The sequence below is a fragment of the Meleagris gallopavo genome, chromosome 2, assembly GCF_905368555.1.
Source record: "Meleagris gallopavo chromosome 2, MGAL_WU_HG_1.1, whole genome shotgun sequence".
Taxonomy (NCBI): Eukaryota; Metazoa; Chordata; class Aves; order Galliformes; family Phasianidae; genus Meleagris; species Meleagris gallopavo.
The window spans coordinates 76,077,899-76,105,383 of record NC_139405.1 but is presented as its reverse complement, the minus strand read 5'-3'; the positions used below and the strand labels follow the sequence as shown (position 1 = coordinate 76,105,383).

The following is a 27,485-nucleotide window of genomic DNA, read 5'->3' as shown; positions in this document are numbered from 1 at the left end:
CAGTGAGCAACGGCTTGCAAATTGGATAGGCGACAGCTATGATCTTAAAAAGAGCTCTCTCTCCTGATAAGGCTATAAGGATACAGCATAGTAACTTTAAATGCCAAAAAAATTAGTTTTATTTTAGGAAAAATACTGCTCTGAACATACTGCTTATCTACATATTGTTAATTTTGGAACTTACATTGGAAAGTATGTGCAATGATCAAATGATAATGTTACTCTCACTAAAATCCCTACTGAAATGCCACATGTTGTTAAAATGACATTTATGGGAGGGACATGTACTCTCACATGTGAATGTGTGAGATGCCTTAAAGTAAATGAGCCAAGCCTGTCTGAATGACACAGATTCTTCTAGAGGCTTTTCTGTTGTTTTTTTTTTTCCTTTGTCTCAAACCAACCAACCCTTTAACTGGGAGAGGACCATCAAAACTCATTCCACATCTTGGTAACTTGCTGAGCACAGCCATCCCAGCAGGTCCATGTAATGAGAAGAAGAAGCAAAAATGCAATAGTGCAGTTCAGATACAGCTCTCCTGGTACATATGCTGATGCCAGAACTACAAGTGTTAGAATTGTGTGAAGACGGAGTAGCTACAAAGTGTGACCTAGCAGCTCTGGCACTCTATCCAAGGAAGCTACATTTATGGCCAAGCTGTGAAGTCACACTGCAAACTACTCCTTAGATTTATTATCATAATATATACTATTAGATAATATCTACTTCTTAGATTCATTATCATAGATTTATTATCATTATAGAAATTCTTTACCTCAACTTCCATTTGGCCTGCCTACATCACACACACCCCTGCCTCAAATATTTTTCAGCTGGTCAGATTAAAAGAGGATGCCCATCAGTACCAAAAATATTTAATATTACACTCTTCTAATTAAAATAAAAATACTTAATTCACTAATACTCAAAGGTAAATTATATTAAGAAACAGTTTATATCACCACATCCATAAGCAATGTCTGGCTTGGCTAGATTTGAACTGGGACAATGCCATAAATCTTACTGTACTAGCACACCTTATTTTGTGAGTGATAAGAGGGGTGAAGGAGCAGAACTGTTCTTTCCCATATCCATATACTTACACTAGCTTATCTATTCATTACTACTATCATTTAATCACAGTACATACAGTATTAGTAATTGTCAGCACAACTGTGTATTACATACCAAGATTCACATCAGGCAACATTTTATCAAGAAACTGAGTCTCTCCTCCATTAGGGGACAGGAAGTCAGCTAAAAGTTGGCTGTTACTTAGCTCTGGATGTTGCAGAAGTTTCTTTGAAATAGAAGGAAAGAAAAAGTACTTAAAATTCATCTTTAAAAAATCACTTTGTCTATAGCTATACATATATACACATACACCCAAAGAGTGTTATATTATCATAGAAACTGTCATTTCCAAAATATTTTTCAGTCACGTGAAACCTGTAGTTAAAGTTTCATTTGTCCACTTGAACCTTTTTAATAACCCATTAATTAGAAGCAAAGAAAAAAGAAATAGCAGATATTCATTTGTTAGTTTTAAATTATTAATTTTGGAATATTCTCAGCTCCACAAGACTGATACCTGCAGATACTCCTGAAACTCCTCCCTTTTGGATTTTAAGAACTCATAGTTCTTGGGACCAATGATTCTCTTGGAGGGAAGCTGAGCATCAGGAAAAGTACCTAGTAAAGATATTGAGCAGATTAAATTATACCCATAACAGAACAAACATTGCTTTCCTTATTTTAAATTCCAGCTTGGTACTGGATAATAATCGCAGTAGTAGGGAAGTGAGTTTCCAGGTGATGGAGAACATACCATGAAATTCTGTTAGCTTTGACTCAAGCACATAAAATTCCAGATACCTCCTGTAGACTGACCAGTGTTCAGGTTCGTGCCCAACTGGAAAAAAAAAATACAGCAGTAAAGATAAGTCAGGTTTTATGCCACTTGGAAGATGAATTATGCAACAGCAAGTATGTATTAGATTATTATAGGAAAGATTTCAATTATACTTAGTCTACCCTACTGCAATAATTAAAAAAATAAGAAATCCCACTGAGGTATAAAGTATTAAATTAAATTGCAGTCTAAATGCAGAGAGAATGTACCAACAAGAAAATCATTATCTCATTTAGTGGATACCTAGATTCTAATCAATGGAGTACTGCAAAACTGACTATGTTAGATCTATTTTCAAACTTTTAACAAAGTGATTTACATAAATACTGCAGTTCTCAGCACCATTGGCCTGCATCCTGATCGTTCTTCCTCCTGGAAGATACCACTAAAGAACTCTTAAACACCTCCTGCTCATTGTGGAAGTATTGTTTTCATTACCACAAATCCACATGGTCCAGGAGTGATGCTATTCTTTCACTCAATACAGATATATTGTTATCTGTATATACCAAGCTACCTGCAAGCCAGAATGGCTCCTAGTAATAAAATATTTTAGTTCGTTAGTAACTACATTTTAATATCATTTATAAAGCTATTCATTATTCCAAAGTTCAAAGAGGGTCAAGGAAAGAACCACAGCAACAACTCTTCTCCCTACTCATTCTCTCTTTTGGAAAACGAAATTATGGAACTTTTGCATCAAGTCTAAATGGAACTGGTTCACACTGAAGAGCCACTTTCAAAATCAGAAAAATTATGCATAATTTGCACACTGCAAAACAGTCATGAGAATACAGCACATCAGAGCATTCTGAGTTAAATGACTTTAATTATCCACAACATTACATACCTGCCCTTCTATCATTTCTCTCCACATCAATGCAGAACACTGGAATTCTCTCCTTTCTGTCTTTTCTCTCCAAGGAGGGGTCATCGAAAAAATCTACGTATGGGATGCTGATTTTCCATGCAGAAAGGTTGCGGGGTGTGTTTGGGGTACTAACAGCCTCCTCAGGAGAATCATCTTCCATCACCATCACACCTTCTTCAATCTGTAAAGATTCAGACATTCCAGAGAGTTCAATTTTAATTGGTTCAGTCTACCATTGTAAAGCACACACGATAATGAAGCAATCAAGTCTAAATCTGTGCTCAGGATCACTTGGGAAAATAAAAGAACAAAAAACCCTCATGTCATTAATGGAGTTTTTGGTAGACTTTTTATTTTTAGATTGGCTATAGATTAATTTTAAGCTAGCACATTTTAATGAGAACTAAAAGCTTTTATAGCATTATCAAGTTTCATATCTGATATTTCAAAGAAAACAGAGAGAGAGATAAGAGAAGAACACTGGAAGGAACAGCTGGAAGAATGCCTTAGACACAGACCATTTGAGTGCTACTGGAATCTGCTTACATCCAGCACAGATGCAGTGCATTTCCTGGCATACTAGGAACCAAACTGAAGACCTGAGCTTATTAGGTCAGGCCATAAAGTTATCCCAACACAATTAGAGACAGAAGCCAACAATGCACCAAACTAGCAGGTTTCTTACTCCCAAAGCACAGTGCACTGGAGTATGCTCTAGAGGAGGCATTAATTTGATTTGGTCTGCAACACAGATGCAACATAGCCAAGAATGGGAATGAATATTTTCACAACCCAGAAGTAGTTTTAAGCAAAGCCACCGTCAGCGTCATTGCATTTCCCATGAGTTCCAGTTTCAACATCACAGCCCCAAAAACAGATGAACCAGGGAGCAATGGTGATCTAACCCTTGCTGGCTGTGTGTAGGGCAGCTCCAGTGCTGAAGCATCATAGGTTCAGACTTCATGCCACAAAATGTGAAGCCTTTTCCTCCATTTGCAAGCAGAACTTCACGCTAGCGCCATGCAAATGCTGAAGTAATCCTTCCAAAATGAAACGGTGACCGCAACACCACACTAACACTGCTCTTTACAAACAGAAAAAGTGCCCACAAGCAACGTATCAACACATTAACACACAGCACGCCTGTCTTGGTACCACAAGTTATCCAGGACCATCAACATAGGTTATCTTAAATATTTCATTAGAAAAATCCAAGCTTCAACAAGTACCCTTGGAAAGCTATTTATCCAAACAATGGGTAAGCTGATTCTCATTTATGGCACGGAATAAAGAAAAATTTTAAAAATGACCTGAAAGAAAGAAAAATAGTTTTGCAAATAAGGACACAGCATCTACAAGAAGGTAGTGCAGGGCTGGGCTGGGAATTGGGAGCACTGCCTTTGCCAAAGTTAAAATAGGAGATTTTAATGCAAGAATTTACAACATGTGAAACTAAAGCAAACTGAGAAGCATGAATCCAACTTTCGGATACAACTTCCCCTAGCTTCATAGTTTACAGCTGAATTCCCCTCAGAGGCCAGGTCTAGGTGGCTGAAGAAGTTTTGCCTGTATTGGAATACATGGAATATATTGAGATCTGCACTGCAGATTTGGCTCCCTGAATGTGAACCAGTGCATTTTGGCTGTGTCTGCACTACAACGTTCACACAGCCATGACTCAATTGCACCTGAAGCACAAGTTTTTCAATTCTCTGTGGTGGTTTCACATGGATATTGGTAGCTAAACTCCACCATGCTGCTTTCTCATTCCTGCTTAAAAGGCTGGGGAGGAAACGAATTGAAAAAAACTTTTGTGGGTGGAGATGTGAACAGCTAGAGCGCACTCAGCATAAGCAAGATTAATCTCATTTATTGTCTTTTGCTAACAGACACACACACTTGAGAAAAAAAAACCACCTTCTCCTACCCACTTTCTGCTCCAGGGCCTGGCCACTCCCATGGGACACTGGTGTTCCCCCAACTGATCCCACGTGGGCTGCAGCTCTCCCAGCACTGCCACCAGCCACAGGGCCTGCAGGCTGCTGGGCTGCAGGCTGCTCCATGGTGCCTGCAGGGCTGTTCTCTCCCATATCCCACTCCCCTCTCCCAGCTGCTGTTGCACACATTTTCCCTTCCCTCCACCCTCAGCTGTGGCAACAGCGGATCCCCTTCAGAGAGCAGTTGGAGCTCTGCTCTGACATGGGGCAGCGTTGGGCTCTGCTCACAGAGGGCTCCCCTGCAGCCCCCTGCTACCAAAACCTTGCCATGTAAGATCAACACGCAAGCAATCTTTGTTCCATTTTGTTTTGCCTTTGCACAATGCTGGAATGATTCTCCAGCAAATCACTGTGGACCAACGTCTTCCAAAGCAGATCTCTAACAGATGCAAAAACTGGATCACCTCAGTGTGCCTTTTTGCTTCGGTTTACCCTTCTCATTCAATGAAAAGAGCTGCTGTGACATTCAAAGAGCTGTCTCACTGGTCAATCCACAGACACCATACCCAGCTAAGATGGGTCACAATTTGAGAGCCAAATCACAGTCTGTGTGCTTTCACAAAGCAAACAAAAATAAACCGAGCCTGAAATGAACAAATTGCAAACACCACAACTACAGGATTAACTTCCACCAAAGAAGAGATGCTCCGAGCAGCAACTTGTTTTGGTAAGGACTTGATCAAATCTACAATTCTATTCTGAACTCTTGCCTACATTTTCTGATTTCCTTCCTCCTTCAATTTACTACTGCTTGCAACTCTCACCTCTTATTTCATTTCATACACTGGATTATCCTTGTGGACTCAGGGCCAGAACCTTGCTGTCTTGTTCACTTGATCCTTCCAAGGCTTCACTCTATCATGAGTTTGTGAAACTGCTGTTTTCACCAGATTACTCACCTGACTACTAGCCTGATTTTGGTGCTGACATTATGCAATTTCCTACACATCTCAACTACAGTAACTCACTGTAATTACATTACTGAAAGCAAAAAAGCATGAATTTCTGGGGTTTTCAATCCTTTCTAATCAGACTACCAACCGATAGCAATTATTGTTACCTCAGTCTATTTCCATTTCCTTTATCCAACAAAGCCACAAACCCAAGTTTACTGGTCTTCTTGCTATCCTAGGAACAATATCCATGCTATAATATGCACATGTTCGGCTGTATTTTAATTTAGCTTACAGAGATTAAGGCTGCCTTCACCTAATTGGCATTACCATATTTAGCAGCTTGCAAAACTGCAGAGCCTCAGAAATCTGCTAATTCATTTCTATCTGTATGTGGTTTCCTTACACTCCATGGTTTTCTCCTACAGGTTCTCAGTTGTAATCAACATAATTTTGTCAAAAAAAAAAAAAAAGAGAGAGAAAAAAAAGGATAAAAATAAGAAGCTACAGATATTTCAGTTTTTGTCAGAACACAGTAATGCTCAAAACACCATTTCACTATCACTCTTCATTAACCTTGAATCCACCTGGCTTATGTTATCACCAATTATTTAAATACTAAATCAAGATCAAACTCAGAGGGAGGAAATAACTTTCTTAATCAAAAGTTGCTAAGTTTGTGCACTGCACTGCCACTATCCTACAATTATGCTGTCTTAAGCACTGCCAGCTCATGTTAGACTGGGACAGCTCTTCCTCTGACTCTGTGACGCCTGCTAGGAAACTACACCTCAGTTCTTACTGTGACATTATTAAAGTTGTCTTAAACTACTGAATTGTTTATTCACCCAGGAAATGAAGCCATGGGTCTGTCCAGCACAGTGGAAGCATAGTAACCTTGCAACAGTTTAATGTTTTCTTTCCCTTTTCTTCTTCCCAATCACACTTACAAATGAAGGGACTGAGGTTTTCCTCAATGTTTGTCTCGAGTGTTTTTACTAAGTGCAGAATCCTCCTTTCTCCTGAATTTAATAAAGGAATTTGAGATAATGCTGCACTTAAAACTCTCTATTCTTGCCAAAGATAAAATCATTCTGTCAGTCTGAAAACTTACCTCATTAAGGATAAGTCTTCATATGGTCTGCCTCTCACTGAATTCAGGAATTTCTCATAAGTTAACTTCCTGCCCTCTGGTACAAAACCACGTTCCTTCTCTTGCACAATTACTTCAATTATGTTTCAACTATACTTCAACTACTAATTCCTCCCTACCCCATGGGAATTATACTTCAATATCCTTTAGCTAGTAGAGTCTATAATAGTCTGGGTTTCAACTGGGACAGAGTTGATCATCTTAATGGTGTCTGGGATGATGCTATATTTTGGCTTAAGAAGAAAAACAATGTTGATAACACATCACATGAAAAAACTTGAAAACTTGGGTGTTGGCTGCTGAGGGTAACCACTGCTTGGGCAATGGCTGAGCATCATTTATGCTCATGGGTGGTGAGTAATTGCACTGTGCATCACTTGTGTTGTAAATATATACACTCACACATATTATCATTATTGTTATTTCTCGCTCTCTTTTCTGCCTCAGAAAATAGTTTTTTTATCTCAAACTATGAGTTCCATCACAACCTCCCACCAATTTTCTCTCATTCCACTAGGAGTCAGGAGAATAAATGAAAAGCTCTGCTTAGCTGCATCCTGGGTTAAATCACATGAACGATGTTGGAAAATAAACTCATTTTCATCATAATCTGGTCTTCCAAGAGAGAGCAGATAAGTGACATCAGTAAGAACTTAACTGTCCAATAAATTAATAGCAACTGTTTAAAGACGTGACCTATATAAAGATTCAGACTGTAGAAAGCGTTCCATTTAAAGAAAAAAAATCCAACTATTTAGAGTTCTATGTTGCTGATTCCTTCCCATTCTCTTCTGAAAGCAATTCAAAGCAAGGTGAATAATGTAAGTTTGTATTTACACTTGTCTTTAGGCTGTGGAAAATGAACAGGCAGTTTATAAAGGTGATAAATGCTTACAGGTCTCATTTTGCGAGGAACAGGTATGAAAGACTGTATTGATAGGCACACTGTAAAAAACTATGGCTATCAACAGCTGACCAATCTTCCCTCTTGTTTTTAAACTTTCCATTTGTCCCCCAGCTATGCTCAGAAACCAATGTCCCAAGCAACAATTCTACCATTGCCTTTATTCATTGCTGTTTGGCATGAAAGAAAACATTAGCCAAAAGACATACACAAGACAAATGAGAATGGACTACTAGCTCATGATCTTAAGAGAAGAAAACACATCACAGTCCAGCTTCATAGCAATTTCTCCAGTAATGTAAGCTTTGATGGTCTTGTGGCAAACTTCAGAGTGAAAAATCACATCTCATGACTACCACCTTATTATCCAGAATTATAAAATGGCACACTAAATTTTCAGAGAAAAATGCATTGCTTACATAAGCGTATGACAACACTGCAATTAGTATTTCTTCTAAGAAAGTCTACTTAAGAAATCAGTTCAAATGTACATAAACTGGGGGTGAAGCCTTGTCTTATAAATGACTACAGAAAAACTGAGGCTAAGTCATTGGCTTCTGATCAAGTTAATCAGAGAATGCAGCAAAATAAAACAGAAAAACACAAGCTTAACATTTTCAAATAAGTGAGGGAAAAAAACCAACACAACTAACTTAAAGTCTAAAGAAAAACGTAAAGCTTTTACTCACAAAGTCATCTTCTCCATCATTTAAGTTATAATTAGGCAGCATAGCTCCTTCCATTGCAGAACTCTTGAATACACCTTTTATTTTGTTGCCGATTCTGCTGATGCCAAATGATTCTCCTCTTTTCTGTGTGGTCCTAGGATTACAGAAGCCAGAGTTCACACTAGAGGGCATACTACACAACAGCTCAGCAGGCCATTGCACATAATTTGCAGATTAAGTGAAAAATGCAAAACATACACAGTTAATATATCTACACTATATATCTACAATTCCACTTCAGTTGAAACTCATTTAGAGAAAACTTGAATTTCTTGGTTACATTCACAAGAAATTTGGATTCGTCATATCCTTAACTGTGAACTAACATTAACACACTAATAACAGCATTACACTAATGCAGTCTATAGAATAAACAATTAGCTGTATGAAACAATTTTGTTTTGACAGCAGAAACTCTGGTATTTGTACATGCACGCACACCAAGAAGGTCACTAACTCTGTCCTTTTCCATGTATTCTCATTTAAACATTTACCCACTATTGCCAAGTACTATAAATGGCCTAGGTTGATGCACTTTTTTTTTTTTTTTTTCTTTTTTTACATAAACATCCCAGATTTTTACAAGCATGTAAAATCTTGACTTTTAAGCATTAGGGACAGACAGAAAGAATGTGCAAGGAACAAGACTGAGCATGAGACAAAACAGATGCAACTGAAAAATCTTGGCTTGAAGAGTCAGTCTGACTGAAAGATAAAGAATTAAAGTCTTCTTCAGAAATAAAGGAACTTGTGATAAATCATCCAATAAGAAACATGTTATGGAAAGATAGTTTGGGCACGAATAGTACTCCATACTGAGAACAGTTTTTATAGCATTCTTATGCCCTTACAAGACCTGACACCAAAGACTATTTCTTAAGAAGAAAAGCAAGTCATGACTAATTCTGGAAAGAAAAAAGTTGCATATAGTATCAATCAACCTGAAGTTATTTACAGCAGTTCAGTACTGGTAGCTAACAGGCAATTTAAAAACTAATACAGTGAACAGCAGAATCGAGGACTCATAATGACTTTATAGATTACTAAGATTCAAAAGTCAATATTTTACATGAACAAAAATATTCAAAGTATTTTCTTTTTCCTTTAAAAAAAAAAATCAGTACTGCTTTTCAGTAGTTCACATGTAAAGCATCTTCACCTCTCATAAAACCATGCTGACATCACCAGCTGCTGCCTCAAAGCACCTGTGTGTTACTAACAGGAACTGTCTTCCTGTTTTATAATTTTACCCAGACTGTGTACATGACAAAGATTACATGAATAATTTACTGTTCATTCATAGGTATTATTTTTCCTATCTCATTATTATCAGCTCCAACACAGAGACAGAGAACAGCTATCTTTCTGATCTCTGTTAACTAAAGGTCACAGTACAAACACATGACTGAACAATCTTACTCAATTTTAAACGACTTCTACATGTTTCTGAGCTGAACTTTTTTCACATTTGAGATCTGAATCTTGTTCAAGACCTTAAACCCAAGGATAGCAAAATACAAACCATATTCAAAGTTAGACAGTTTTCCTAGAAGGCTAATCCTTTACAGCCCTGGCTTGACTTTCAAAGACGTTGTTTTTATTCTTGCACGAAACTTTTGCAGTAGTCAAGATTATGAATATTATTTTGTACCACTTCATAGACTTGGTAGAGTACTGAAGTTCAGATTGGTGAACATTTGTTTTCACTCTGATAATGATGCAGCAGTAGGCAGAATACCTACCTAGGGCACATGTCTCATGACTGCAAAGCAAGAACTATACTGGAGCAGTTACACAGTGACGGATTAGGATAGGATTATCTTGGGTCTGTTTAGCCTTGAGAAAAGACGACTGAGAGGGGACCTGATCCAGGTTTATAAATATCTGAGGAGTGGCGGCCATAGCGGTGAGGCCAGTCTCTTTTCAGTGGTACGTGGAGACAGGACGAGGGGAAACGGACATAAGCTGCAGCACAGGAAGTTTCGCACGAATGCGCGTAAGAACTTCTTCACGGTGAGGGTGACGGAGCACTGGAACAGGCTCCCCAGGGAGGTTGTGGAGTCTCCTTCTCTGGAGATATTCAAGTCTCGCCTGGACGCCTACCTGTGCGACCTGGTGTAGGGAACCTGCTTTGGCAGGGGGGTTGGTCTCGATGATCTCTAGAGATCCCTTCCAACCCCTACAATTCTGTGATTCTGTGATCTTCAGAGTGAATGGTACTAATTAAGAATACAAATCGGTGGTTTATAGGCTACAGAGACACATAGCAAAGAATGGTGAGAACATCGGGCTGGTTTGGCCAAATACTTAAACAGAGCACAAGCCAAATAAGACAGATGAGCATGGACAAAATCTAGGGACATTAGTAGACAGAGAAATAACAGGATGATCAAGCTTTTGAAGCTAGCAAAATTTAAAAAAGACCCAGAGTCAGGATGGAAATTCATAGATTCACAGTGTAGGTGAAAGGGAAGAAATGGGGCTAGGATATGGTCAGGTTCAAGGCAAGGAAGAAGAAAGAGGAGAGACGGTGGCCAGTTTGGAACAGAAATGAAGTCCACCAAGACTTGTTGATTTGTTACCGTCAACAAATAACACAGAAAACTTTCATTGGGAAAATATTCCATTCCCTCTAGTGCTGATCCACATAACAGCACTGCTAGACCATCAATCTAGTTACTTTCTTGGCAGGGCTCCTGGTGGGAGATTCTGTAAGTTCCAACATTCCTGATGAATGATGTGACGACAGCAGGTTGGATTTTATTTTTATTTTTTTTAAAGTTCCAGAATTCACACATGTGTATCATTAAAAATTGTTATTGCTAATCACTCCAAAATTAGGAATTGCAGAACAAAGTTTGCATTGGTACTATCCCACACTGTAGCATTCTTTAATGATGGAGGGCTGCAAAATAATTTTCCCTCAGGATCAACCTTATAAAGCGGTCATATAATCTGGGCTATGCAGGTGAAGAATGCTGCTGTGAACCTCTGTGGGGCAGGTAGTACCAGACAAGTCATAGCTATCATACAAGCTGGATTTTTATATGTATATGAAATCAGGGTACCATCTTCTTTTGTCCAACTAAAATCCATACACCTGATTAGTAGAAAAACTGAGTGCACAGAGCTGCTTTAAAATCAGAGTAAGTTATAAATGTTATTAATTGCCCAGCACACTAGCAAATTGTAACTCTGTGCACTGAGCTGGCACATAAAAGATTAAAAGTTTCCATGAACTTGATTCCTAATCTGTAAGATGAAGTCGCTAATGCTCCCTCATGAATAGCATGAGTAAAATGAATAGCATATATAAAATACCAATGTCCATGCTGACAAATTCCAGGAAAAGTTCCTAATGAAAAGATACTGAGTTTGGATAGCATGTATTAAAAGAAGCATAAATAATGAGAAAAATCACTGAACAGCAATTATAGCATTAACGAGTCACAACAGACAACCTAGAGCATGAACAAAGAAAATTATTAAAAAAACAGGATATGTTGTAATCACAACTTCAGCAGCCAAAAGAAGGGCTGCACAAAGGATTTTGAGAATGGTGTTTTACTTTAAATATGGTAATACTTATAAAATCATTATGTGAGCATGCAATGCCAGGCAATAATCCTACTGAACACAGCTGTGCCAGACAAAACAAGCCATTAAGTGGATGAAACTTCAAACATGATCTGGAAATGTGGAGTAAAGAAACTTTTGGAAAGCTTCAGAGGAGCCAGCAATCACAGGCAAAAAATACATCAAGAAATGTATTCCAAAATTAACAACAATAAACAAATAGTTAACAGCAACGAATATTAATATACCACAAACTTGTGAAAATTAGTAATTAAGCACTTTCTAAACAATAGTGAAGACAACATGGGGACAAATGTTTAGTCTGAAGAAGGCACATTTTAAAAAGTAAAATGGATGATTAATTGTTGTTATAAAGGCTGTGTGACGCAGCCATGATAGATGCAATGCAACCAACACACAACATTCATTGAGTGTTAGATAGACTTACCGGAAGTCATCCAAACTCAGGCTACTTCTGCAACAACAGGCACACAAGTTACCTCAGAGCCCAGGTGAAAAAATGTGAAAACAGCAACAAAAAAACTCAACAGACCTATCCCAACAAAACTGAATAGGCTTGGGCTTGAACACAGCTATGAGAGAATAGAGTTTCTGACCTAGAATCGTTAACAGAGTGAAACGACAACAGTGCTTGAACATGTCATCAGCACAATGACCTTTGAATTTAAAACTCCTGATACTAAAATTTTCTTTAAGATTCATTTCAAAGAATGATTTTCTTTAAATCAGTAGCTGCTTATGCTGGTTTTCATTGTTAAAGTTAATTGCAGTGCTTAGCAGGCATCAACATTCTTCTGTAATCTATATGAAAAATTCATGTAGGACTCTAATTCACTTGGCCTTTTTTTTTTTTTTTTTTTTTTTTTGTGGTACATGGAACCAATCCCTCAGCCATTAGCTCGTTAATTCTTGCTGAAATGTTTAAGTGGGTTGACCATAAATACAATCACTGCACATGCTGCATTTTATTTCAAAGGAGCTACTGAACTCTGGACAAACTGATGCAACCCATGGAGGTGGTGGATTCACTGTCCCTGGAGGTGTTAAAAATACTCGTAGATAAGATATAGCCCTGAGGAACATGGTTAGTGGGCATAGTGGGGAAGGGTCAGTGGTTGGACTAGATGATCTTAATGGTCTTTCCTGACCTTAATGATTCAATGATTTTATGAACATCGTAGTTTATGGGATTAAAATACTCAAATTTCAGATTTTGTTTTACAGTAGGTACTGCTTTCTAAAGTACCATGATAAAAGACAGTGCAACTGTGAAAATGAAAACATATACTAGCAAACTGGAACAGTCTATGACTAAGATAAACTATTATATCATATACAGCTGCTTAATTCTGTGGGTTTTATTCCTAAACACTCCTAAAAAATTTTAACATCTTCTATTTGGGCCTACATTTTTAAAATGTTTTAATTTTATTGCTCACCCAGCGATGAGAAATTGGGATGCTTCTTCTCAGAATACATATAAGGAGAAACATATTTATTGTATATATTTCAAACACTGGAATAGGCTTTCTTGAGAGGCAGCAGATGCCCCCTCACATGCCTGTTAGCATTCAAGATGTTTGGACAATGCCCTCATTAATGTTGATTAGCCCTGAAGAGGTCAGGCAGTTGAATTAGATGATCTTTAAAAATCCAACTGAACTATTTTATTCTAATCTGGTGTATGTTCAAGGTGTGTATAGAAAACCAAAGCAGGTATATACCTACCCAGAAGTCTGGGAAGCATGCCCACATACACTAACTAGTAGGTGGAAAATACCAATGACAGAGTTGAAATGCTAGTCATCAAGATATCCTGCATGAATTCTTTGCACTCCAGAAATACTTGTGACTTCTCATTTATTACCTTAGCAGTTTTCATTGGACATTATTTGCCTGTCTGTAGAAGTTATGATTGCTTTATACAGTTAAAAAAGTGATTAAAAACAGGAATTATACATTGATAATCTCCTCTTCCTACTTTCCGACTTTACCCCCCCAGAAATTGCTCTATAAAAATAATTTCATTGTCTTTTGATAACTGAAATCTTTCAACACGTTGCCCATATATTCATTCCTCTGGGATTTCAGATCTACTACTTGATCTCAGACTTTTTAGGTAATCAACCATAGCAATGCAATATGTGCACAGTGCCTCTAGCAAAACTTCAAAGACGTGGGAAACAAAACTCATCACTTTGCCTTTAATTTCTCTCAAGTGGGGCTAAAGCTAGAAGAGAGAAGAAAAGGCATGATGCACATGGATAACATTTGGAGTAATTCCACAAGTAATCTTTACGTCTTGTGGCAGCGACTATCCATAGCAGATTCTGCAGAGGGAAAATCCAAAGCAATGAGCAAACGACTTTCAGATAGGGCCTCTGTTTCATGGGAATATTCACTTAAGCATAATTTCAGGAACAAACAGTATCTCTTACTGCAGACCACAGGATTTACTCAGGGCATTCAAATCATTCTAAAACGTGAACCAGATATGTTTTCAGTAATGCTGCTTGAACTCCAAGAAGTGTGACAGCCCTTCCCCAAACAGAATAAAATTTGGTTATTTTGTAGCCAGAGATTTATTTTAAAAAACACTATGTAGGAATTGTCTGTAACTTCACTCTTTCTGTTTTGGAAAGCAAAGAACCAAGAAAGTAGCCTAAATATTTCCTTAATTTTACTAGATTTAGGGTGTGTGTGACAGGATCCTTTCACTCTTGAGATGGATCACTTTGGAAAAGATACCAGAAGGCAGATTTTTAGGTCTGGATGAAATCCTGTAGCCACATCCAAGAAAAGTTGGAGCATGGTTTAAAGTTCAATATTCCTAATGAAATATCACGTAGGTGACAAACACAATTTGGACAAGATGCCTTGTATGCTTCTTTTCTAGGGAACTGAAGTTTATCACCACCAGTCTGAGAAGGCATTACTCTTAAGCCTGGAGTCATAAGACTTAATCTTGGAGTCATGAGATCTACAAAGACTACACACAGATGTCACAGATTGAGAAATAAGAGAAAAACAGAATGTTAGCAGAGAAGAAAGGGATCTCGTTATATAAAACTCATAGCAGACTACAAGTCAAGAGGACTGTTGCTAGGTGTGTCTGTGTAGAAGTTGTTAAACAATTTGCTATTATTCCCATAGAAGGGAATCTAAGAAGATAAACACAAGTATTTTCAACAGTACTATGGATCTTATTTCATCCCAAGAAAGAAACCCAACCCAAATTAGAGAATGTTTTAATGAAGGTTTCCTTCTTTTGGTTAGAGTATAAAATTGATTCTGAACCAGGCTTTTCCATGACTGAGCTATCCAGAATAACAGAAAATACAAGAAAAGAAGAGTTCTCAAGCTCTTACTTTCTCCAACACCACAGTAGAAAGGCTCCCACTCACACCACAACAAATGCTTACTCTTCTCTACAGGCTTTTGGAGCGTGAAGTTGGTAAGCAAGTATATAGCCCAAACCCAGAAACAAGGCTTCTGACACTACATTTCTACAATGAATGAGGATAGCTGGGGAACTAAACACACATCTGACCCAGGAGGAATAGCAAACCTTTCCTGTCACAACTAAAGTGAATTCTCATATCATGACTAAGTTGGTTACACGCATCCCCTTAAGAACTGAAGGTGATACATCATTTCACAACACAACAGCACGCAAATGCACAGTCACTTAAAGGCGTGGAAATAAAATGTTGATTTTCTTATTTTGTTCTCACTCGTACAGTTATTTTTCCCTTCCCTCCTCTAAAGTGATGAAGTCTAAATCACAATTTTTTTTTTGCATTTTAAAAAATGCACCACTAAAAATTTACACACATTAAGCAGTAGCGAAACTCCCAGTTTAATAAATTGAAACTTTCAACTGAAAAACAAAGAAAAAAATTAAACATACTACTAACGATACCTGTTAAACTTTGAATTGCGTGTTGGTGACTCCGCTCCTCTTAAAAGGTGTCTGAAGTACTACAACAGAGAGGAATAAAATACTGAATAAAGTACTGGGCTAGGTAGGAGGTAAGGGCTACTATGCCATAACATTGTAGAATTCAGTAAGAATACCAGAAGTAATAGGAAAACTGACCATAATCTAGCAGCTACAACATTCTTCTAGAAAAGGATTGACTGAATTTGCAACACATGCTCCCAGGACTACTTATTTTAGTTACATCCTCTCGTGATCAAAACAAACAAGAAAAAATAAAAGCAAAAACTGAAGTCTAAAATTAAGCAGTATAATTCATGTCTCTTCCTTGTTAAAAATCAAGCACTTGAAGCATTATAGCTATTCTAGGAAAGTGACCATCAATACCATTTTTGAGAGATACATTTCATGAAACAGGACATAAGCAAGGTAAATATCTGATTCTAGGATAAGTCAATATATTCTGCCTCAAATAAATGTGAGAAGCTTAGTACACAGTTTGATTCATACACACAAGCTGCAAAGGGAATGAAAACTTCTCAACTTCTGTGTTTAAAGCGTTGTCTATTACAAGGCTTTAAAAGCAGCTGTGTGGCCAGTGTGATGACATTATTTATATAAAATTGCATTCAGAGCCCAGTTTTCTTCACTAATCATAGAACAACCTTAAATACCCAGCAAATTGCTTATGATGCTCTTCTGGAGAACATATTCCTGATTTTCAGATGCTGGAATGAGTAACATTGAAGGTACTTAAATAAAATCTTTGTAACTTTAAGTATCACTGAATTTTACCAAGTAAATAAAATAGTATTTTATGTCTATTAAGAAGACAACTGTTGCAGCAAACCTGTATTACAAAAGAAGTGGAGGAAGGAATGGGAATTTGTAGTAGCAGTGCTATACAAGAAATTATTACATCAAGAATATATATATATATATTTTTATTCTGTCGATGCTGCATTGAACTAGAATAAATTTAGTTTTTTGAGATTAGTTAGATGTCAGAGCTGAGACCAAAGTGAAAAATGAAGATGTATTTCTCAGATACACATGCATGCAGCTTATAAATAGTGTATCCTACAAAAACAACAACTACAAAAAATAACAATATTGCTTTAGGACTTGTCTTAAAATGTTTCAGACTTACCTCATCACTATGACAGAACATAGGAGTAAAAACATTCTCAAGGAGAGAAAGTACGTGCTCATAAGCTTCAAAAAGACACCTCATGGTTTGAAGTTTCACAACATCCTCATATGGACCTTCAGCAACTGCAGAAAAATTATTTAAAAAAAAAAATCATCACTGCAAGCTAATACAAGTCCAGTAGATAAAAAACAGAAATAAACTGATAAAGCATGGTGTAAGTGCAGCATAGTAAGGGGTTAACACGTCTTTACTGCTACAACAGAAGACTGAGATCATGTTTAGATAAATTAGTCATGTTTAGATAAATTAGTCCTGTCAAATCCTGTCTAACTTTCAGCATTACATCATTCCTTCCAAATTCAAACTTACTTCTTTGAATCTCCTCCACAATAAAGGGATCAAATCTGATTTTGTCAATGCTTTCATCCAGGCAATAGGTTTTGTAAATTTTCTGGACTTCCTCATGAAGAGCCATCTTTTCAGTATCTGATAGCTCTGGTCGCAAAATTCGGTCATTGAATTCCTCTGAGAATTAAGGAAAAAAAATGCATTTGTTGATCAACTTGGCAAACAAATAGCAGCATAAAAATAAATTCATTTTCCAGCAGATATAGACATTCATACAGCTTTAGAACAAACAGAAGGCATCTCAAAATGTCAAGGTAGCTGCACTCTTATTAAAATTATTCCTAAAAATAAATGGCATTAAAAATAATTATTCTGCATCACAGTGAGGATAAATCCATGAAGGGCCTGAACAGCCCTTTAAACTAATCATCCACTTCCTCTGTTGCTATTTCATTCGCAAGTTCCATCCTATTTTAATAATTTCAAAATCTTTAATATCAGGACAACCTGAAAATTAATTTCCTCTGGCTATATGTATTACACATATTCAACGCAATAATTCAACATAAAATATATACATATATTCAACACTATTATTGTGCAACTCCTGCTTGATTTATTACTCATCATATTAATGGTATGAAAACCAGAAAGAAGGGAAGACATGGTAGTGTTCACTTCATTTTTCAATTAATTTGATACAAATAACCTTCTTCAGAGAAAGTCTTCCAAGATTTTCTCTGTTTCTTCAAGCTGATTTTGTCCAAAACATTAAAACATTTCCACCAAGTGAAAAACCACCTGCAGTACATATTTAGACAGCATAACCTGAGAGACCTACTTCTTACCCTTTGCTTTACAAGCTAATATACAGAATCACCATCCTTAAAAGCACAAGAGAAGATTAGAAATAAGAAAATTCCAAAGTTTACTAAAAAAATTGATCATTGGTAATAGCCACAGTTTGAGTTCTTGCTCAAACTTCCTGCTAGAAGCAGCATCTCTAGAGAGTTGTATTGGCTGAGAGACTGCTCTATACATAGCACTAGCATTAAACAGGCAACCACTTGGCTCTTTCTTGGTGAGAAGAGATTTTCCTGACATAAAGACAACACATTTGAAGGATACCAAGCCCAAAGAAAGCATGCATAGAGATTATTTATATTACTTTTATACATTAATTAACTACTTGTGAAGTATTTAAACATCTTGCTGCTGTATATAAGGGCCTGGGATACAAAGACAGAGCCACTATTTCCTATGCAACAGAAATACTTGATTACAAGAAAAGAAAAAAAGCCAAACACAACAGAAAAGCATTATGTTGGTAAGCCAGTAATCAACCACCAGTGGACAAAAAAAAAAAAAAAAAGACATTAACCACCCTAAATTACAGAAACTTCACAGAAAAGCAAGACGCTTTTCAGACAACACTCATCTAACAGTAAAACCAAATGCATACATCACAACCAAGATTACTGAATAGGAGGAGGTTCCAGCAGCTTTACTGCTCCTGCTATGTTTCTGCTCTTTAAGCTTTAGGTCTTAACATGAAAATCTTTTCATGATGTGGAGCTCATTTTAGAAATACCTCAGTAACCACATATTTAAAAGATGCAGCTGCACATTGTATCTGTGGCTAGAATGTGGAATACTTTATTTGTAAATGTACAACCTTTATCAATAAACAGAAACGCAATTAGACCTGAAGTCCACACTGACATCAATATTATCAAGATTAGCATTCAAGAATCAGTACATAAGTAAATGAACACTGACCTTGAAATGTAATCTCTTCCTCAACAATGCTGCCTCGCTCTGTGACTGAACATTCATTTAAATATACAAATGGTTAAACCCTGTAAAATCATCAAATACAGCTCAGTACATACTCATAACCTTACCTACAGTCAGGCAGAACTGCAGCACATGGACTGCCCCTTCCTGTTTCAAGAAGTTCATAAATCGAAATAAAAGATCCTGCTGATCTCGGATCTCCTTTAACTCCAGTTTCAGGACCTTCATAGGAAATTAAAAAAAAAACGGTCAATTTTCATACTTTCAGTGAGAACAAAAATAAAGCAGTGAGCTGTAGAACAAAAGCAGCAGGTAAAGTAAAACAATTAGGCAAAACGGGAATGCAAATAAATGTTGCCTCTTCTTACAGATGGCTTTTTATTTCTTGGCTCTGCAAATTTCTGAAGGAATGGAACCAATGAAGAAGTAGGTTCAGTTGCTTTTTCAGGCTGCAAGAAAAAAAAACGAGAAAACAAGTGGGTAAGAGAGCTTCTTTAAAAGAAGTATAATTACTCTGGTTTTACCTTTGTTAGTACTTACTGGACTATCATCAATGAAGATGAGCAGCAAATGGTTGACAGTGTCCTGCAAGAAAACATTATACAAATTTAATATTAAAGAAACTCAAGTGGATGGAAATATTTTCACTATTGTGTTACAGTCATATTAATACTTTAAATATATATATATTGTTTACAAGTCAGGGAATTTCCTACAAGATTTGAACAGAAACAGTCTTTACTTAGTGATAGAAAAATCTACAAGGTCTTTTTGCTGATCAAACAGATCTAACTACTAATACTTTCAGTTACAGTATCTTCTGCTTATAGTTTGCTGATACATTTGTAAATACTGCAGAGGATGATCAGAGGGCTGGAGCACCTCCCCTAAGAGGATGGGCTGAGATAGCTGGGCTCTTCAGCCTGCAGGTGAAAAGGCTCTAAGGGAACTTTACTGCAGCCTTCCAGTACCTAAAGGGGGCATAAAAGAAACCTGGGGAGGGACTTTTTATAAAGGCAGGTAGCGAGAGGATGAAGGGAAATGCCTGTAAAGTGGAAGGTAATGTAGATTTAGGCTAGATATTAGGAAGAAATTCTTTACTGTGGGAGTGGTGAGATACTGGAACAGTTTGTCCACAGACTGTGAACACCTCCAGCCTGGAGGTGCTTAAGGCCAGACTGGATGGGGCTTTGAGCATCCTGGTCTAGAGGCACATGTCCCTGCCTATAGCAGAGGTATGGAACTAGATGATCTTAAAGGTCCCTTTCAACGCAAACCATTCCATGGCTCCATGAAAATCAAAGATGGCAGTATCCCATCTTCATAAGCAAATATTTTCTAATTCACAGAATTAAGGGCAAAGTAATTTGTTTTAATACAGGTGCTAAAAGGCTGGCTTACTTAAACTGCTATGAAGATGCATACTGCTAGAGCTGAAGTAATTGATATAATTGATAATTATATCAATTTGAGGGTGCTTATACTAATAACATTTCCTCAATTGACAGGACTTGTAGTCCTTCATTAAAACTACATTAAGAGATCATGCTAATGCTGTATTTTAATCAGTTCAGTCACTTAAGCATTCAAATCATATAATGGTTTTAGTTGGAACAAACCTTCAAGGTTATCCAGTTCCAACCCCCCCTTACTATAGGCAGGAACACCTCCCTCTAGACCAGGTCGCTGAAATCCCCATCCAGCCTGGCCTTGAATGCTTCCAGGGAGGGGGCATCCACAGCCTCACTGGGTAGCCCATTCCAGTGTCTCACCACCTTCACAGTAAAGAATTTCTTCCTAATACCTAGTCTAAATCTACCCTCTTCCAGTTTAAAGTCATCTCCCCTTGTCCTGTTGCTGTTCTCCCTTATCAGTTGTAATGAACAAAGACATTAGCCACAAAGATTCCTTTTCTTTAACCCAGACAAAGCCCACAGCAAGCAAGCTACTGAGTGTAATTTGCTTTACCATAACACGCTTATGATGAAAACAGTAATATTAAATAAATGAAGATTACTTATGTTTTAAAGTCTTACAGGATCAGCTAAAAAATCCATAGAGGGAAGAAAAACAGAACCAGGCAGAATCTCTCTAATAAGAAGTGCCAGAGATCTGAAAATTAAAATCAATAAAAAAAAAATCAGTACCCACACTAAACAACAATTTTTAAGGGAATAAAGTCACTAATAACATTACATTGTACTGGGAAATACTTTAGTATTTAAAAACACATTTTAAGAGTGTTGCAATACTTCCAATGGCGATCAAATAATTCACCAGCAAAGGGCCTTAACATGCAAGTAAAGGGATAAGGAGAGGATAACTTTGGAATTCATTTTGTTGTCCCTAAAATTATAGTACTACATTGTATGTGTACACTTTGAAGAAAATAAATACTTTCTATACCTGCACTCTGTTGATTTGGGGGGCAAAATATAAGGAAAAAGAAGTTCAGTAAGTTTTCTTAAATAGTGAAGTTCATCTCTTCGGCTTCTCAAAGCAACATGGAGTTCTGGCCCATACTCTTCTAAGGCAGCTTGCTGTAAAAATTCCGCATTTTTAACTGGAAATAGAAAAAACAATAAGTCACAAGCTGTTGCTTTTTGTTATTGTGAAATAAGAGGTGACTGCTTGTCATTTCAGCTAAAAATTAATACTTTCAGTACATGTACAACTGCCAAAGGAAGTTACGATGTTGTAACTTTAAGAAGAACCTAGTCTTAGACTTTGGAGTCTGGCTATGCTAAAAGAAAAATCCCATAGGAATACGAATTCCCTCACTAATTAATTGCAGTTTATATATTATATCCTCAATGATTTTTTCATTCATCACTACTGAAGAACTCAACATTTTGATTCTTCAGAAAAAATGCATTGTCTAAAGTATATCTTTATTTGCTTTTTCCTGACCTCCTTTTTGGTCTCCATTTTACTGGGCTTCTATCTCCTGCCTCGCATACAATTCAAGATTAATGTAAACTTGAACATTTATTCAATCCTGTTATATCCATTTTCCTCCTTAGAACATTTAGAAATGAACACGAAGGAACATATATTAGCCCATATAAAAACAGCATGAATCAAACCAGAACAAGCACGGGATCTGCAGGAACTCTGCCTCATAATAGGTGCTTGGAGTTGAAAGAGTACCTGCTTTATCAGGTTAAAAACTATACATACTAATTAACAGCAATAACTTGCACCCAGTTGTGTGAACAATCCGTCACACGTTCGTGCCAAGAAACACACTGGGATAGACACTAAATACATTCGTGTTATCTGCAAAGCAAAAGCTTGTTCTCAGCTTACTGAATTTAGTACAGAAGACTGCCAACTTATCCTGCACAGCTAAGAACTGCAAGTTGGACTTGGCAATCTTTGTAGGTTCTTTCCAACTACTCAATTGTAACAGATGATATGGGGAATGTGGGAATGTGTACTGCCTGATAAGTCTGCCTAGTTGGTATCACTAAAGGCAGAGAGGAGGAAGATGCAGTCTGGCAGCAACAGGTAATGAACAGTAGAGGTGTCTGCACAAATAGTAGGAGAGGTAAAGGCAGGAAGAGTAGGAGGAAAGGAAATACTCCTCAGAGCAATAATTTTAGGAAGGACATAGAAAGCAAACAGAAAAGGCTAAGCTCAACCAGTCGCTAAAGCAAGGCCTGAAAGCCACCTCCAAACAATGCACAATAGGTGACTGGTTCAGCAACATTTATTAGGAAGTGTTGCTAGAAGTCATTTTCAGGTGCCATTTCACGTATCTGCCCTCAGAAGCTTTTTTGTGTTTAACAAAAGAAAACGGTTTCATTTTCAATGCTGTACATTTACAATCCAGGCCTTTGCCAATGGGGAAAAGCGTTTCCAGAAATCAAAGGAAATATGAAATGTGACATAAACTTCAAGATGATCCAACCTAATTTGATCACGCTCTCATTCGTACCCACTACTCACACGATCAATAAGAATTTCCAAAGTTCAAGTAACAGTATATATTTATAGATATCAAGCAGATGTTCTGAGGGAAGGGAGGAAAGTTCATGACTGCAGTGAAAGTAAACATCTATGCTTAGAAGTTGAATGAAACCACATTTAGTAGATACAGTGCTGTGGAACACAGCCAGTGAAAAAGAGTAAAGATAACATTAAGCGTGGTATTTTTAAACATTCCTTCAACGTAGAGTTTTTGTAATTTCTTAATTTTTATTTGGATATGAATAAAAGATGCTACTTTTCAAAAATGTATGCACTGTCTGTGAGGATAATTATATCTTTTCAACATAATGAACAACTTCATTACGTTAACATGCAGATAGGAAATCAGTGTTAGGTGTGAACTCATTCAAGCTATGAAAGTTACAGTTATAGTACAGAACAGACATGCAACTCTTTTCATTTGTAATTGCTTAGATAGAACACAGAAGAAAATCTTCAAGAAGCACTGCTAAATGATCTTGGCTGCTCTGAACAGACAAAAAACACATTCTTGTTCACCACAGAGTATGGGGTGAAAAGTATGGGGATAAAAGTATGTCAGAATTCGAATCTGAGAGATTTTTTGTATCATACCATTTTCCTTATTTGCAACCTCCACCTCCAGAAGAAAAATGTGAAAGGATCTTTTTGGTTAAATGTTGTTCGTGTTTGAACAGGAGGCAATGATAAGAAGATTTAGCAAACATACCAACAAACATGCAGAAATAAACTTTTATACTTGCCATTTAAAACTGAAAACGCATTAAATCTCTACAGTACCTTTCTGCCTGGCTTTGGCTATCACTTCTATATGTTTCATTGCTGCCTTCAGCATTTTCTTTGTTACTACAGTTGGAATATCCACCTAAATAACAGTTTCAAAATAAAAACAGAATTATTCCAGTTTCTTCCCCAAAGCATCTTTAAGACAACGACTATCAAACTATTAATATCAAACTATTAATATCAAACTATTAATCAACAACTATTAATTTGTCCCCATTCTAACCATAAAAAGAATAATTTAGAAACAACCAGTGAATTCTCTCCAGATAAATGGACACTGTGCTCATTTTCGTTTGTAAAGCATGCAACATTATGTAGAACTAAATGCTGTAAACAATACTGCTAACATTTATTTTTAACTTTATAACAATGTGATTCTTCCACTGCCGGAATTATAGTAATACAGCTTGACTTCCAGATCACTGTGGATGAAGCCTAGTTCTATGCAAAGACCACCAACAAAAGCAAACAGTTCCCTGACAGTTCTTAGTACTTGTACGTGCTAAAGTTTGTTATTTTGTTGTATATATTGTCTAATCAGTCGCAGAATATAATTACTTTATTACTGACAAAGACAGACACAATGAATTATTACTCAAATTCTAACTTGATACTAAAAGACACTACGGTTGATATAACAACTAATATACCCTATTACAAAATCGGTAGAGGAGGCAACTATTTTTCTGTACCAATAATGGATCTACAAACAATGCAATTAATACCTGCAGCATATGTTAGAATTACAAATGTTAAGATCTCATTCTAGATTTTCACTTTGAAAGAATTATTTCACTTTCAAATCTCTCTCTACATAATGTCGATACTACACAGATAATTTCCTAATTTCCTTGCAGATTTGCTTTAAAAGCAACAGATTCAAATTCCAGTAAACAAGAAATTCATCTGGATTCGTTGTATAAAAAGGACAGAATCTAGCTGTTCACCTGTCATCACAGAGTGCGCATTCAACTTGTAGTGCAGAAAATACTGCTGTTACGAAAGAGGGGAAAAGACACATTTCTAGTAACTGCCCCAACAGAGGGCCTGCACTGAATAAACCTAGATGCGGAGTTAGATTCTCTTTCTGCTTAGAACAGCCAGATATTTTGAAGCCATATCTGTAAAAAAGACTTGAAGCACTTTACTGGAATACTGGGTATACGTGTTAATCATTAAACACAGCAACAAATTACTTAGATGTTTATAACACACTCTGCAGACTGTTTCTTAACAACTATATTAGTACAAGAATGGTATTTTAGTTCTTACAGTAAGCTACTCACTTAAAGTCTGTTCCTCTTAGATAACACAAGAATGTTATCTGTATTTAAAGAATCCAAGGAATGAGAAGCCACAATTCCATCTTCTAATAGTTTTCTCAATAACTCTCAAAATTTTTTCCACTTAGATTAAGTCACTAAAGGACAGCTAAAAGATTATCTCTAGGTTTTAATAATGCCTTGCACCAGTGTCAAGAAGACACCCATTTACAAGAATCTTGCAAGATGGTTTACAATTAGAAATGGTATAAGCACCAAAACGAAGAAGCGGATAACACACAAAAAAACTACAAACTGACTTAAGAATTATCATTTGAAAAACTAAAGTACTAGCTGCAGATGAAGAAAGAGTGTGAATACCTTTCAGTGACCTTACCTTGTGGATTCTTCGAACTAAGACAGATGCAAAGAAACGCAGTGTGCCTCTTAGTTCATCCACAGAGGATTCATCATCGGTAATATTTCTGCAGTGTTATAAAAACAAGTTGCATAAGAAGAAAAAAACCCGAAACATCTGTATTCATCCAACGTCTAACAAAAAACTTAAATAATAAAAATACTAAAAACTGTTATAATAACATCCAACAGCGGCACATCAACAGATGTTAACTGACTTGAAAGCTACAGAGTGTGAGGAGAGAGTGAGCAGTCTTCTACTTGAGCAAAATACACAGCATTACCAGCATGTCTGTGCACTCAACAGTGCCCTAAGAAAAATGTCTGAAGGTAAACTGGAGCTGTATCCTGCTCTAATATACTATCTGCCTATAGCAGAGAGGCTGGAACAAGATGAAAAGTCCCTTCCAACCCAAACCATTCTATGATTTGCATGATTTTGAACAGGTAGAATCTATCTTAGCTTCTACGTATGCGAAAACAGTGATTGTTTTCTATTTCAGTGGCATGTAGTCTTTGTAAATTCTCTGGAGTAAGAGTACTGCAAGCATCTTCCCCAGTTAAGCTAGACTGAACTGGATCTTCCCATTCCTGCGTACTCCACAATTTTATACACAACAAGATTTCAAATAAAGAAACAAAAAATAAAGAAAACAAAACAAGAACTTCTACCTACAGCCACACAAAACAACTGAAGTTATTTAGTATGTTTCTACTTGGAAAAAAAAAAAGGAGAATAAAGAACTTAAAATACATTCCCAAGTAACTGTGTCAAAACATCTAAACTTTTAATCTGGCTTTCCATCTGCTGCAGTACATTATGTTCAGTGAAAAATCATGTTAAAAATACCTCGAGTTGATTATGGAAAAAATTCCTTAATTCTGTGTCTTTTGGAAACTGGATGAAAATGGGAAATACTAAGTCTTAGATGCAGAAATTGCAACTAGTTTGAGTGGAAGAAGAGACCCTAACAATGGCAGTCCACAAATTGCAATGGAATAAATAAAAGCCTACCAAAATCTAAGTATATATGGACACTATAGTGTGAGTAAAGATATTGATAAAACTGCACTGTAACAGGTGGGCAGTAACACAACCAAGAAAGCTACACACTGCTTCACCTAATGACCACACATGAAAGACATCATAGATCTCAGTTTGCATAATGCATATGCAAACCCCTAAACATTTCTGTCTATGTACTAATTGCAAACATCACTTGTGTAAAAACATACATATATTAGTGCAAGCAGCAAAAGCTATGTTTGAAAAGCAAATAGTTATGCCCATAGCATCATTTTACGTTATTAAGCATCAGAGTTTTTAAAGCAGTGTTATTCTAGGTTACTTAGCAGCCAAATCCATGTTGAAGGAGACCTCTTAGCTACAGATATTGGTGACCTGGCAGTCAAAGCACATAATTAACTGCAAGAAAAAAACACCTCAAAGGAAGCGGCCTGGCATGAGGAACACAGTGATCCTTCAATAGCTAATCATATGTTGATAAAAATACTGTAAGGGAAGTCTTGATTTGTTTTAAGATCACCGCCTCATATTTTGGAAGCAATACAGCTCACACATATCTACACTTTGTAAGGAAGCCAAGGGATCAGCAAACAAATTGTATGACTGTATCACTAATATTAGTCAGATAATAAGAGACATGAGGTAATCAGGACCAAGAAATTGTTTATTGACATTTGGATAATCAGTATTTTGGCTAATTCCACTTGGACACAACTTTATGCCACGT

The 27,485-nt window shown here is 36.8% G+C and overlaps 1 protein-coding gene across 3 annotated transcripts in view; it reads right to left on the bottom strand.

Annotated features, from left to right (window-relative positions):
• The window catches only part of SNX14 (sorting nexin 14), a 49,331-nt gene that overhangs the window by 11,066 nt on the left and 10,780 nt on the right, over positions 1–27,485 (bottom strand). The window contains exons 6-21 of one of the 3 annotated variants that reach the window (XM_010707657.3): positions 25,712–25,799; positions 24,047–24,131; positions 21,701–21,857; positions 21,331–21,406; positions 19,835–19,879; positions 19,663–19,743; positions 19,402–19,516; positions 17,519–17,674; positions 17,147–17,271; positions 15,979–16,037; positions 12,484–12,510; positions 8,421–8,553; positions 2,764–2,965; positions 1,830–1,913; positions 1,593–1,693; positions 1,190–1,301 (exon numbers count right to left, since the gene is read on the bottom strand). In XM_010707657.3, coding sequence (XP_010705959.2) covers positions 1,190–1,301; positions 1,593–1,693; positions 1,830–1,913; positions 2,764–2,965; positions 8,421–8,553; positions 12,484–12,510; positions 15,979–16,037; positions 17,147–17,271; positions 17,519–17,674; positions 19,402–19,516; positions 19,663–19,743; positions 19,835–19,879; positions 21,331–21,406; positions 21,701–21,857; positions 24,047–24,131; positions 25,712–25,799 — 1,646 coding nt within the window. The remainder of the gene's footprint in view (positions 1–1,189; positions 1,302–1,592; positions 1,694–1,829; positions 1,914–2,763; positions 2,966–8,420; positions 8,554–12,483; positions 12,511–15,978; positions 16,038–17,146; positions 17,272–17,518; positions 17,675–19,401; positions 19,517–19,662; positions 19,744–19,834; positions 19,880–21,330; positions 21,407–21,700; positions 21,858–24,046; positions 24,132–25,711; positions 25,800–27,485) is intronic. The other 2 variants (XM_085217683.1, XM_019613114.2) reach the window with 2 other exon arrangements.